This window comes from Panthera onca, chromosome B1 (assembly GCF_046562875.1).
Source record: "Panthera onca isolate mPanOnc1 chromosome B1, mPanOnc1 haplotype 2, whole genome shotgun sequence".
In the NCBI taxonomy this organism is placed as follows: domain Eukaryota; kingdom Metazoa; phylum Chordata; class Mammalia; order Carnivora; family Felidae; genus Panthera; species Panthera onca.
In genome coordinates this window covers 100,621,886-100,635,001 of record NC_138342.1, presented here as the reverse complement: position 1 = coordinate 100,635,001, position 13,116 = coordinate 100,621,886, and the positions used below count along the sequence as shown (strand labels likewise).

The 13,116-nt window shown below is 37.5% G+C and overlaps 2 protein-coding genes across 17 annotated transcripts in view; one reads left to right on the top strand and one right to left on the bottom strand.

Annotated features, from left to right (window-relative positions):
* Window positions 1–13,116, bottom strand: part of LOC144616142 (uncharacterized) — a 131,389-nt gene that overhangs the window by 47,416 nt on the left and 70,857 nt on the right. For 5 of the 12 annotated variants that reach the window (XR_013555163.2, XR_013555165.2, XR_013555166.2 and 2 more), the window contains exons 1-2: window positions 9,955–13,116; window positions 3,912–4,028 (exon numbers count right to left, since the gene is read on the bottom strand). The exons of 3 other annotated variants lie outside the window; for them this stretch is intronic. Coding sequence is in view for 3 of the 9 variants with exons in the window: in XM_078445790.2 (XP_078301916.1) it covers window positions 9,955–10,117 (163 nt within the window). In the remaining 6 variants the exon portion in view is untranslated. The remainder of the gene's footprint in view (window positions 1–3,911; window positions 4,029–9,954) is intronic. 4 more of the 12 variants (XM_078445790.2, XM_078445791.2, XM_078445792.2 and 1 more) reach the window with 2 other exon arrangements.
* PDE5A (phosphodiesterase 5A) overlaps window positions 1–13,116 on the top strand; it is a 138,687-nt gene that overhangs the window by 121,229 nt on the left and 4,342 nt on the right. For all 5 annotated transcript variants that reach the window (XM_060654283.3, XM_060654284.3, XM_060654280.3 and 2 more), the window contains 3 exons: window positions 3,981–4,081; window positions 5,744–5,821; window positions 7,912–7,975. In XM_060654283.3, the coding sequence (XP_060510266.1) occupies window positions 3,981–4,081; window positions 5,744–5,821; window positions 7,912–7,975 (243 nt within the window). The remainder of the gene's footprint in view (window positions 1–3,980; window positions 4,082–5,743; window positions 5,822–7,911; window positions 7,976–13,116) is intronic.

Below are 13,116 nucleotides of genomic sequence, written 5' to 3'. Positions count from 1 at the left end.
GTCCAGTTCTGTGTAATACTCTGGATTTTGGATTTGGTTTAAAGTTTCACGTTCTCCCCCTACTGCCTGGTTGGCTTCTCTCAACCCTATCTTGTGCTTCTTCTAACTTCTTCCTCATCCCTAACCCCGCATGTAGTTTCCTTCCCCTCCAGACTTGGAGAGTAGGAAGAGAGAATAGCTAAGAAGAGGGGCAAGAAATTTCTCAACACACTGGTACTGTTAAGAGTGTCTCACTCTTGGGGCGCCTGGGTGGCTCAGTCGGTTAAGCGTCCGACTTCGGCTCAGGTCACGGTCTCGCGGTATGTGAGCTCGAGCCCCGCGTCGGGCTCTGTGCTGACTGCTCAGAGCCTGGAGCCTGTTTCAGATTCTGTGTCTCCCTCTCTCTCTGACCCTCCCCCGTTCATGCTCTGTCTCTCTCTCTCTGTCTCAAAAATAAATAAACGTTAAAAAAAAAATTAAAAAAAAAAAAAGAGTGTCTCACTCTTTGTGCCTGGCAGGTGTTTAAACCAAGTTCTTTTCTTGTGGGTAAGTTCATGATGCCTGCCAAGTGCCCTCATTGTGGGGCTTTTCTACCAGATGTTCCTTTAATGATCATCTCTGCCTGCCTTACTTATGGCTCCTTCCTCTGCTCAGGAAAATCTGATCGTTCACTTTCAGCTCCTTTCTGCTAAGGTTCTTTGGCCTTCTTTGTCATCCCCTTTGAAAAGGACAGGACTGAAATCAATCCCATGCCTCCAAAACTTGGAGAGGGCAAGCCATCCCATATAGTAGGAACTTCCCCATTGGTGCTAAAGTCAGAGTGGCTAGTCAGCCTGTGTCTTGCCTTTTAGATTTTCCAGACAGGAATTAGACATGAGACCACTGTGGCCCTTCCCACTCTCACTACACTACAAGAGACATATGTAGGGACTTCATGCCCCACTCTCTTATTTGAGATGGAGGGGAACACAATCTCACCTCTCCCTAAACATCTCAGTGTGGATGAAGGGTTGAGTTATACAGCCAATTTGGTAACCTCATTATAAATTCTGTACACAGTGGGTGCCTGGGTAGCTTAGTTGGTTAAGTGTATGACTTCAGCTCAGGTAATGATCTCATGGTTCATGGGTTCGGACCCCATGTCGGGCTCTGTGCTGACAGCACAGAGCCTGGAGCCTGCTTCGGATTCTGTGTCCCCTCTCTCTCTGCCCTTCCCCTGCTCACACTCTGTCTCTCCCACTCTCAAAAATAATAAACATTAAAAAAATTTAAGTTCTGCATACTTAAATTGACTTTAGATTGATAAAGTATGCGATTAGTATGAATTAGTTCATGTGTGACTGGTAATTGAATGACGTTAGTGTAAGTGTACAAGTTGTATTCTTTCATCCACAAGTTCTCTTGGGTAAGGTACAAGAATTATGAGAGTTGAATTTTTGACCTTATACAAGAAAGAAAAAAATCCCTCTACTTGGCTTTGCTCAGGCACCCCTTCTGCTCTATTTCAAGAATATTGAAAATGGGCATTTGCTCCCTTGCTTTGGACTGCTTGCTTTAGGCTCCTAGGAGGTTGCTCCTCCTTCGGTGCCCACCTTAATAGCAGCCCCAATGTCTCAGTGATCCAGTCCCATCCACGTTGTCTCTGGGCCCCACAAACCATTGCTTCCACGCCATCGTTTTGTGTGTTGACTGTTCTCAAAGGACCTCCAGACTGGCTAGCCTGAGATGACTGGGTTACCTGCAGATGCACCAGTTTTCAGTTTGGTTTATGCTCTGGTTATAAAGTTTCATGGGCTTTGTGCAATCTGCCCCAGCACTAATTTTTCCCATAAACCATGTCATTTTTAGTGTGTAGTTTTTCAGAACTGAGATTTCTCAGGAATTATATGCTGTTTTGTAGTAGAGAAATCTGTACTTTCCTTGGGATTTGCTATCTATATGCCTCATTTAAAACTATAAAACCTTCGGGGCGCCTGGGTGGCGTGGTCAGTTAAGCGTCTGACTTTGGCTCAGGTCATGATCTCGCGGTCCGTGAGTTCGAGCCCCGCGTCGGGCTCTGTGCTGACAGCTCAGAGCCTGGAGCCTGTTTCAGATTCTGTGTCTCCCTCTCTCTCTGCCCCTCCCTCCCCTGTTCATGCTCTGTCTCTCTCTGTCTCAAAAATAAATAAACGTTAAAAAAAATTTTTTTTAAAAAAACTATAAAACCTTCATTTTAATATCTTGTTTAGTTTTAAGGAAAGAAAATATGCTAAGCTTTTTCTGAAGCCCATATTTAACAGTATCCCTATCATAGATACCTATGTTACTAAATAACATAACTTACTAAGTAATACATTATTACTTATAAGAAATTTGGTCATATAGATGGTTGGTCTCAAATTATAAGACCATATAAATATTCTGTCTTTGTAAGCACCAAAACATTACTTAGTATTAGCACCAAAACATTTACAGAGAATTTAGTCTCTGTTTTTGAAAGCAAAAATAAAAATATAACACCAAAAGATATTTCCTTTTCTTTTTTTTAAATATTTTTTGAATGTTTATTTATTTTTGAGAGAGAGAGACAGAGCATGAGTGGGAAAGGGGCAGAGAGAGAGGGAGACACAGAATCTGAAGCAGGCTCCAGGCTCCAAGCTGTCAGTACAGAGCCCGACGCAGGGCTCGAACTCATGAGCCGTGAGATCATGACCTGAGCCAAAGTCAGACATTCAACCGACTGAGCCACCCAGGCGCCCCAAGATATTTCCTTTTCCATTTGAAATTGTTTTATCTTAAAACACATAGAAGTATCAGTTATTTTCTAAATAGTTTCCTTTCTGGCCCAGAATCTAAAGTGATTACATATTTTAAAACAATGTTCATGGTTGTAATCACAGATTCATTAATTAGATACATGCCACAATTTTGGCATCTAGTTATTCTCTAACCGGTGTTTTGGCACTGGCCTACCACACTCGGCAGTTTCTCTTTGTTCAGAACAAATCCTCTGCCTCCAGATCTCATTCCCACTCCTCTGGGTTTTTCTTGGCCCTGAGATTTAGGAAGCACATCTGATTCAATTTATAGATGTTGTCCTGAGTGTATGCTGAATACCCAAGGAATGTTTTATGTAGCTCAACATCAGAGGGCCACTATGCCTTAAATTACAGACAAATAAAAAACGGTTACATAGCACCTTTTCAATATTTCTTTTTTTTTAATGTTTATTTTTTATTTTTGAGAAAGAGAGAGAGCACGAGCAGGGGAGGTACAGAAAGAGAGGGGGACAGAGGATCTGAAGCAGGCTCTGTGCTGACAGCAGAGAGCATGAACCATGAGATCATGACCTGAGCTGAGATCAAGAGGGGAGGCTTAACCAACTGAGCCACCCAGGCGCCTTCCAATATTCCTTATAGATGTTTCAACCATACTTGCTTTTTTGTGACCAGTAAGTACACCTTTGGCTCATGCCCTACAGGGCCACCATCTACATTCACATGTTCCTAAAGAACACACACTGTCTGCCATGTTGATTAAGTTAAATTATAGAAATTTGCACCCAAAAAGTGTTATTAGATTTATGACAGAATCCATAGAGAAATGATTCTTTAAATAATCAATGGTTAAAAGTTTTGCTACTCCATTCTAGATTTCCATTAATATGGCTTTGATTTGGGAGCACTATATATACATATATATATATATATATATATATATATATATAGTTATTAGGTTTTAGGCCTGGACTAAGGCCTAGGGAGTATAAGATGTGGAAAAACATGCATGTGTAGGTAGGTGCACCATTATGAAGCCGTATTTTCTTATAGGACAGGGTGGTGGGAAGTGGAATGTAGAGGGGAAGCATCATTTCATGGCATTAAAGTAAGCAGCTGTCCTCTGTATTCACGAGTTTAGAATACTAGACATGTGTTTAAGATATGTCACTTTACCTTCAGATTTTGTTCTTGTCAGCAGCCTCTCCAGGCAGAGTGCTAATGATGGTTTTCTTTTTTATAAAGGGCAATCAGATTCTCAGTGGCCTCTCCATCGAAGAATATAAGACCACGCTGAAAATAATCAAGCAAGCTATTTTAGCTACAGACCTAGCGCTGTATATTAAGTAAGTTTTAAGAAATATTATGAGATCAGTAGGTCTTGGAAATGTTTGCATTGTTTCAAACTTTTCAAATGCACTTTGGGAGGTTTTAAGATTATAAAGACAGATGTCCTGGCAAATCAAATGTCTTGTTTTTCAAACTATGGTGCAGTTTCTTAAAGGAAGCCAGAAAAGTCTACTCCTTTGGCATATGACTTAGTGCTAGAAATTACAGAATACAGAGTCATTTCTGACGTGTGACTACTCCTGTGCCTCTGAAGTTGTGTACAAGGTAAATAACCATGCCAAGGTCATTCCAAGGCTGCGTTGTCCAGCCCGAAGGTTATAGAGCCCATCTGCTTTTCCTTCACCCCCCTCCCCAGCTTCTGACCATATTACAGTCCCTTTATACTATCATCTAAGCCTAAGTGGGCAGGAAAAAGAGCTAAGTGCCAGACACATAAGTCTTGTTTCTTTTTATTTGATTTTGGCAGAAGGGTATTAATATAGAACTTGAATTAGTGAAGTCATTGACTCAGAAATTAGAGTGTGCATTAGAGTAGTGTTTGTCATGCATGTATGCATTTCCCTGTAATTAAACTGCCTTTCTAAAAGAGAGAAAAGACCTTGCTGCATTTGGGCAGGCATTAGTTTCCCACATACAGACCAAGATCTTTTGCTGCACATGTAGGAGTGAGGGGAGTCTGGCGGTCACACTTGTGGGATTTCCCTGAAGCACAGGCCTCTCTCCTTCTGCACAGGGATTCATATGTGTGGCTTTCACCACTCTTATGAGAAGTAAAACCAAGTAGAACGGATATACAAACACACATACCCCAGGTACCTACTGTTGTACGTCTAAAAATAGCTGCACCTAAAAGTGTCTGGGTCTAAAAGTGCCGTGCCATTGGATTTGGCAGCACTTTAATTAGGATAAAAGAAAACACAGCAAACTTCAGTTTAACTTAAAATGATTACAGAATAAAGATGATCAGATTACCAAGAATTTAAAAATACCTGTAACCACAAAGACTTCCCAGCCTTTCCAGGCCACATGGGTCTCTCCTCTGAACCCTTTGGCAACGTATTTTTCATTTTTGGTACTCAAGTGACATACATTCAGTTTTGTTATATAAGTTTTTCTTATCTTTGGTTTGTGTCTCTGACTAGATTTTAAACATTGTGAAAAGGACTCCTGTCTTATAACTTCCCAAGATGCGTAACAGTATTGGGCACATAGGAGGCATTCACTATGCACTGAGTGAATAATAGTATATACTTTTTACCTTATACCATAATGTATATGAATAAGATATATGAAATTGAACTGAAGCCATATAGATCTCATTATGCCATACACTTAAATTTTCAAGTCATTCTTGGCATCAAATTTTAAATTTGTTTTATTTTCTTAAAATCATGCTTAAGAATTGAAATTACCATTATTTGTGATCTGTAGTTAAAAACTAGGTGAGGTGTTGTTTTACCCAAAGAAAATGGCACAAAGGAAAAAAGTGAGGTATTTTTAGCTTTTTAAATGATGGTTTCTATATCGGATTCTAAGATGGGAAAAACCATTAGAGATTTTTTTTTCCCAAAAATTTACTCCATGGGTCTTTGTTAGCTGAAGAAATAAGAGCCTGGGGACTCATCATAACTACCATATGTTTTTCTTTTACTTTCAAGGAGACGAGGAGAATTTTTTGAACTTATAAGAAAAAATCAATTCAACTTGGAAGATCCTCATCAAAAAGAGTTGTTTTTGTAAGTAGGTTTTCTGTCCTTAACACTGATGTTTTGCTCTCCAGTTAATTTTATAACTATCAGATTTTATTGCAAGTATTTGTTACAATGTGATGATCTTAGAGGCTGTCAGAATTATCTGGAGTGTTGTATAAAGGGCTGAATATGAATATTTATTTGAAAAGAAATGCATTTGCAAATTCAAGTCAGTAAATTACTCCTTTGTCTTAGAAGGAACTTTAAAATGTGGTGGAATATGAATACAAGGCTCTAGGGTTCCCCCTGCTCATATTCCCAGTACTTTGGAATAGCTGAAAATAGCATCCCAAAGATTGTGGGAGCAAGAAGGTGGTTGGGAAGTGTTTACTTCTCTTGAGTGATGGGAGAGTAACACCATCAGAACCTCAAGATTTCCCTTTTCCTCACCTGTAGGCCTGTCCCTCCTTTCTAGCTGTAGATGCCATCTCTTTGCTGTTACTATTCCTACCTTTACCATGGCTAGAACCTGGATCCATAAAAAAGAACAAGCGGTCAATAATTTTAATAAAAGGATGACACAGAACACCAAGGACAGCACTATTACACTTCTGAAATCAACATTTCTTTAAATGGATTGATACTACTTAGCATGCAAACAAAGATGCAGATTATAAGAAAACAGTACACAAATGCCTGGCTGTCTGTTCTGTGTAATCATGTTTTATTTCATAGCCTCAACATGTTTTTCTTAATGGTCCCTTAGAAACGTATAGACAGATAGGGGCACCTGGCTGCCTCAGTGGATGGAGTATGCGACTCTTGACCTCAAGTTCAAGCCCCATGTTGGGTGTCGAGATTACTTAAAAATAAAAATATGAAAGAAGAAAGAAAGAAAGAAAGAAAGAAAGAAAGAAAGAAAGAAAGAAAGAAAAAGAAGAAAGAAAGAATAGACAAACTACTGTAGTTAGGGAACAGTTTTTCCCAGTAACAAAAAGGAAATCCAACCTTGGCTCCAAGTCTGCACCAGTTTCCGCTGCTCCATCCATCCTAAGCCATGAACCTCTTGCAGAGAAGTACTCATAGTTCTAGTGCTCAGTGTTGCCACTTGAACTCATGTGTCTGATTTTAATGAAGCTCATTTAGGAGCATTGTCTTCTTTGGGGGAGGCAGTTTATACTGGCAAGCACTGAAATCTTTTATGAAAATGGGCTTAAACAGTGATTAAAAATATCTCTGGTGCACTCACTTTTTCCGAGAGAGTTGGTGTAAGACGTAGAGTAGGGGCAGGAAACCGTTTTATTTTTGCCTTACGTAGTTACGGAGAACGTGCTTTTAGGTTGGGTTTCCCAGCAGGGACGAGGGTTACCATCCTTTGCTATAAGTGTTTCTATATGACAGTGACTGGACTTTGTTTCTCTAAACAAATTCTTACAAACAGGTATCCAGATCCAACATGGGAAAACACGGTGCTAAATACAGAACTATTTTCATACTGTAGTTGTGGTACCGAGCTATAGAGCACCTTGTCACCGGCTCCAGATTCCGTCCTGCATGGTTTTTACTTCTCTGAACAACAGAAAGACTAAAGAGCTCTGTCCTCTCATATCCCTCCCTCCCTTTCTCTGGCACATACTGTGTATAAGTAAGAGCTTTTCACACAGAAGTCACTGCACATGTTGAGTGTATTAGGATGACCCACCTTAATTCTTGCTCTTAGAGGCCTTATATCAATAGAATATCTGATGTTATCCTTTAATGGTTAATTATTAGTAATCAATGCGTTTTCATCTTACTACCACTGAGAATGGAATACCAAGGTGAAAAAAAATAGCAACAGCAGGCAAGTTTTTACCCAGAGGTTAATAATTTCTCTCGTGCCAATCTGGAGCTAAATGAGGCGTTTTTAGGGCAAATTCCAGTAGTTCAGTGGGCAACCAAAACAGTGACACTCTGCTATCCCTGAATCAGCCACACTTCCATATAAGTTGTTTCTGTTTCTTTTGTCTTTATAAACTGCCATCTTCATAGTTTAGGGAGCTTTAATTTAACCTTTTTACCAGTAACTATTTATTGAGAGTTTATGTTCACATAAAAAGTAAACAGTAGTATTGGGCTTCTTTTTCCCTGAACAGAGCGATGCTGATGACAGCTTGTGATCTCTCTGCAATTACAAAACCCTGGCCTATTCAACAACGGGTATGTTGTTTGCTGACAGTAAAAGTAGTAATTAAAAAGTCAAAGTAAGAAAAGTCTGTATTCTTAAAGGTAGCTTCTAAAGTATTTGTGGAAATTTTTATCCAAATTTTAAGTAGCATTAAAAGCAGAATTGGACATAAATAGGTTTTCTTTCTTAGAAGATTCATTAGCATTTGCTAATATTTATAATGTATTAAGAAAGACAGCATCTATAGTAACACAGCAAAACCTAGCTGCTGATAGTCTTTAATTCCAGTACTACTTCTGGCTCACTTAGGAATGCTTTTTAGCACATTTCCTTAATAACCTTGAAAAACAGAAAAAGCGAATTATTTTTCTTCTTATGATTTTTCTTTATGGTTAGCCTACCATGCTATAACTCAGCTCTAAGTAGGCATTAGCGAGTAGAACTTAAACATTTCCTGAGTCTTAAAAATATAGGAAGTGTTGATATAAGGTGTCAGGAAGGATGTAATCAGGACCTGTGGCTAGGAGGCTAGAAATATATCCTTCTCTCTAAATAAGTAACTGCCATAACATTTTGCAGAGGTAGTAAAGGCCCTAGGCTCAGAAAAGAGATGGCTATACATGCAATGATGTGTGTATTGTGCTTTTGTTTTTTGAGACTGCATTTTGAATCCTGAATGCACTACCTGAGACTAATGACAGTCTGCTGTTGGTCAGGGCTCTGATCTGCAGAGTCATGGAGCCCAACGACAGGTTCATCTCATGAAACATACATGCTGAGAAAACAAGATCAGAAGTGTGCTATCCATGTGCCAAAGCTGACATGCCGTAAGCACTCAGGAAAGGTGGTCTTTACAGAGTGTGCTGCTCTGTAATAATAAATGGGACTGTATGCCCATTTCCAAATAGGAAAGGGAATGTAAGAGGGAAGAATTTGTCTTTGCATTTATCCTTTCTTCTTAATCAGATCCCCAAAAGGTTGAGCAATGAGGTGAGAGTCCAGACATAAAAAGCAATACTATAAAGCCTCTATAATTAAAACAGTTTGGTATGGGTGACAGACCAAGGGAACACAATAGAACTTTGAGAATTACATAGAACGTTTAATATATATAATAAAGGTAGCATTTCAAATAACTGGGGGAAAAGAGAGACTTTTTACTGAATAATGTTAGGGTGACTTTCACATCTTCTATAACCAAATGGAAAAAGACACAACTGTATCTATTCCACATACTTAAATTCCAAATGGAACATACAGTTCAGTCTAGAGAATTAAACCATAGAAGTACTAAATAAAAACATTTGTGGATTCTTCTATAACTTAGGAGTGAGAAAACTTTCCTATTGCAGAAAGAAACAATAGAAACAATAGAAACAAACAATAGAAAGAAACAATAGAAAAGACTGGTAAATTTGATTACATGAAAATTAAAAAAAAATAAAACTTTTGCATAGCAAAAGACACCATAAGCAAAGTAAAAGTCAGTGAGAAACTGGTAAAGATATTTGCAACTTATATTTGGTAGATACCCCAAATATTAAATAAATTGTAAAAAATAGAGAAGGAAAAGGGCAACAACCCTACAGAAAAATGGGCCAGAAATTTGAACAAAAAGTTGATGGAATGTGAATGGCTCTTGCTATTTGCAAAGGTTCTCAGAACCTCATTCATAAGAAAAAATGCAAATTAAAACTACATTGACACACGCAAAAAACTTGTATAGAATCTCATAACAGCTTTAATCCTAATATAGTAGTAATATCTGCAGCAGACACATTCCAAGACCCCCAGTGGTTGCCTGAAACCAGGAACAGTACTGAACCCTTATATGTACTATGATTTTTCCTCTACATGCATAACTATGGTTAAGTTTAATTTATAAATTAGGCACAGTAAGAGATTAACAACAATAACTAATAATAAAATAGAACAACTATAACAATACTGTAATAAAAGGTATGTGAATGTGGGGTCTTTTTCTCAGAACATCTTATTATATTTTACTCACCCTCCTTGTGATGATGGGAGATGATAACGTGAGAGGTAGTGAGGTGAAGGATACAGGCGTTGTGATGTAGTGTTAGGACCTTCTGACCATGTATCAGACGGAGGATCACCTGCTTCTGGACCACAGTTAACTCCAGGTAACTGAAACCATGGAAAGCAAAACTCTGCAAAAGGGGGACTACTGTAGTCAGAACTAGAAACAACCCAAACGTCTTGTCAACAGAACAGCTAAACATATTGTGGTCCATTCCTTATTCAGTGGAGCACTGCTCAACAATAAGAAGGAAGTAACCATTGATACCTGTAACCACATGGATGTGTCTCATAAACACTATACAGAGCAAAAGAAGCCACACAAAAGACTACGTTCTGTGATTTCATTTATAGGAAGTTCTGGACTAGGCAAAATTAAAGCACTACAGTGAAAGAAATAAAACAGTGATTGTGAGGAGAGGGAGGAAAGAAGGGGCAGGAATGGACTGAGAAGGGTCATAAGGGCAATAGAAATATTCTATATCTTGGATGGGGTATTTGTCACATGGTTCTATGCATTTGTCAATACACTGAACTCATGATCTATGCAATTCACAGTATATAAATTCTACTTCATTTAAAAAAAAATACCATTTCTCATTTGGCAAAATCCAAAGGTTTTATGATATACTCTATTGGGGAAGTTGAGGGAAAACAAGGAATGAAAAATACTGTAACTCTTTAGAAGTTTATAAATATACATATTCATTATTTACCATTACTTCTAAGAATCTTATCCCAAAGATATACGGGAAAGAATGTAAAAAGATATTTATACAAGGCTACTCATTTTAGTGCTATTTGTAATAGCAAAGACTGGAAGTAACCCAAATACTCATCAGTAGGTTACTGATTGAATAATTTGTAGTACGTTTACACAGTGAGTTCTAGGCAGGTATATAAAGAAATGAAGATTATCTGTATACTACTATGGAGTGATTACAAGGATCTATTTTTAAGTGGAAAAAAAGCAAGGTAGAGAAAATGTATATCGTACTCTACCATTTATCTAAGAAGAGGGTAAGGGCGTGCCTGGGGGGCTCAGTTGGTTAGGCATCTGGCTTCGGCTCAGGTCATGATCTCACAGTGAGTGAGTTTGAGCCGCACATCAAGCCTTGTGCTGTCAGCACAGAGCCTGCTTTGGATCCTCTGTCCCCATCTGTCTCTGCCCCTCTCCCATTCACACGTGCGTGCGCTCTCTCTCAAAAATAAATAAACTTAAAAAAAAAAGTAAAATATGAATATATGTACATATTTGCTTAATATTTAAAAAAACTAGGATTAACCACAAAAAAGTTAATGATCCCCTATAAGAGAAGGAAGGAACAGAATTTAGTGAACAGAACCATGGAACCATGTAAATAGTTTAAAATCATAAGATTGAATTCTCAGCATTAAACCTTAAAAATAAAATGAAACAAACCTGATTTCAGTTGCAAAACCATAGTGACAGAGACTATTTCATTCCAAGTGACATTAAAACAGTAATTTGACCATGTATCTCTTAGTGGGATGTACTCTAAAAACAAAAAGGAATTATAAATCCTTTTAAAAAGCCTTTAAAACTGTTTTCAATAATGTTATTATTAGTGGTATCTTTATATAGATATTCAATCACAATTGTAGATGATGTGGGATAAAAGCAAATAAAAAAATTGTATTGATATCATTGAGGACTGTCAGTGTGAGTGGAAAGATAAAGATCTAAGGTGGATTAGGTTATGCAAAAACACTGTAGTCCTGAATTTGAATTGAAATGTTGTATGAACTTCTGTTGTGTCCTAGCTCCATCCTCTAAAAGGGCTTACAAATACTGGTAGTAATGAACAAACCTAGTGCCCATACTGAGGTTTCTAAGTATCTCATTAAAGGAACAAGGGCTCCAACAAAGAAATGGCTGATAGCAGTTTTAAAGCAGGAAATGTATAAAATGAGCCTAGAGCATCTTATTCTATCAGAAAGCAGGGAAGCTTTCAAAGACTGATAGGATTCTGTCAAAAGAACAGAGATGCCAACTTTATAGCCTCCCAGTGGCCAAAATGGAACAATCTGAGTATCAGTAAGGATTGAAATACATTAAATATGTTTAAATTTAAAAGTTCAAAATAATAATAAAAATAATAAAATAAAACCTTCCCTGGTCATCTTTGATAGTTGCTTGGTAGCCATGTTACTTTTTTAATGGTAATTAAAGTGGAGAAAATCAAACATTTCTCCTGCTTTGCTTTGCTTTTTTTTAATCTCCTGCTTTTCTTATACAAATTGTACTTTAGGGTAACTAAATAATTGATGTGGGGAACTTCCTTTTTTATTGTATTTCAACTAATAAAACAAAAAGGAATGACTGCTTTGAATATCACCTTTTTGCAGCCCTTAAGGTAGTGGATCTACTAGACAAAGATCATTAATGGTCTCTAATATCACAAAAAGAGAGGCAGCCGGGCATTGTATAGCTCTTAATGGAAGTACACAGCATTGCCTATGAAGTAGTCAAAAAAAAAAAAAAAAAAAAAAAAAAAAAAAAAATTCGGTCAGTCTTATCAAGCCTCTAGATCTCATTACCATTGTGTGTAAACAGGGCACAGAGAAACAGTAATTGTCATCATAGGAATGCAGTCAGCAAAATCCAGATAGTGGGAAACTACAGGATAAACAACCAGTTTATTTAACAACAACAAAAAAAAAAATTATAAGGAAATTTTTTTAAAAGAGAAGAGAATGTACGTGTAGATTAAAATTAATTTAAAAGGCACAGCAATCAATCACAATATATGCAGCTATTTGTTAACTGGTTTTCACAGCAGCTGGTATAACAGGTGCTTAATAAATATCATTGCTTATGCATACAGATGGACATACATGGCCTTTTCCCCACTAACTGCTGAAGTTGAAATAACATGTTGCTTTTTTCTGCCTAATTTCAGATTACAAACTCTAGCCTTTGTGATTAGATACATATTTAAAAGCAAATAAAATATAATTTCCATTACTCATTATTGTTCTATTACAATTTTGCTAATGTGGTTGAAGCTAGATTTGATAGATTTTATTATCTTTACTCAAAGTCTCTATTCTATTCTCTGTTCTAGAGTTATATGCTTTTAACCGCCAAAACTTAATCGGTCATTTA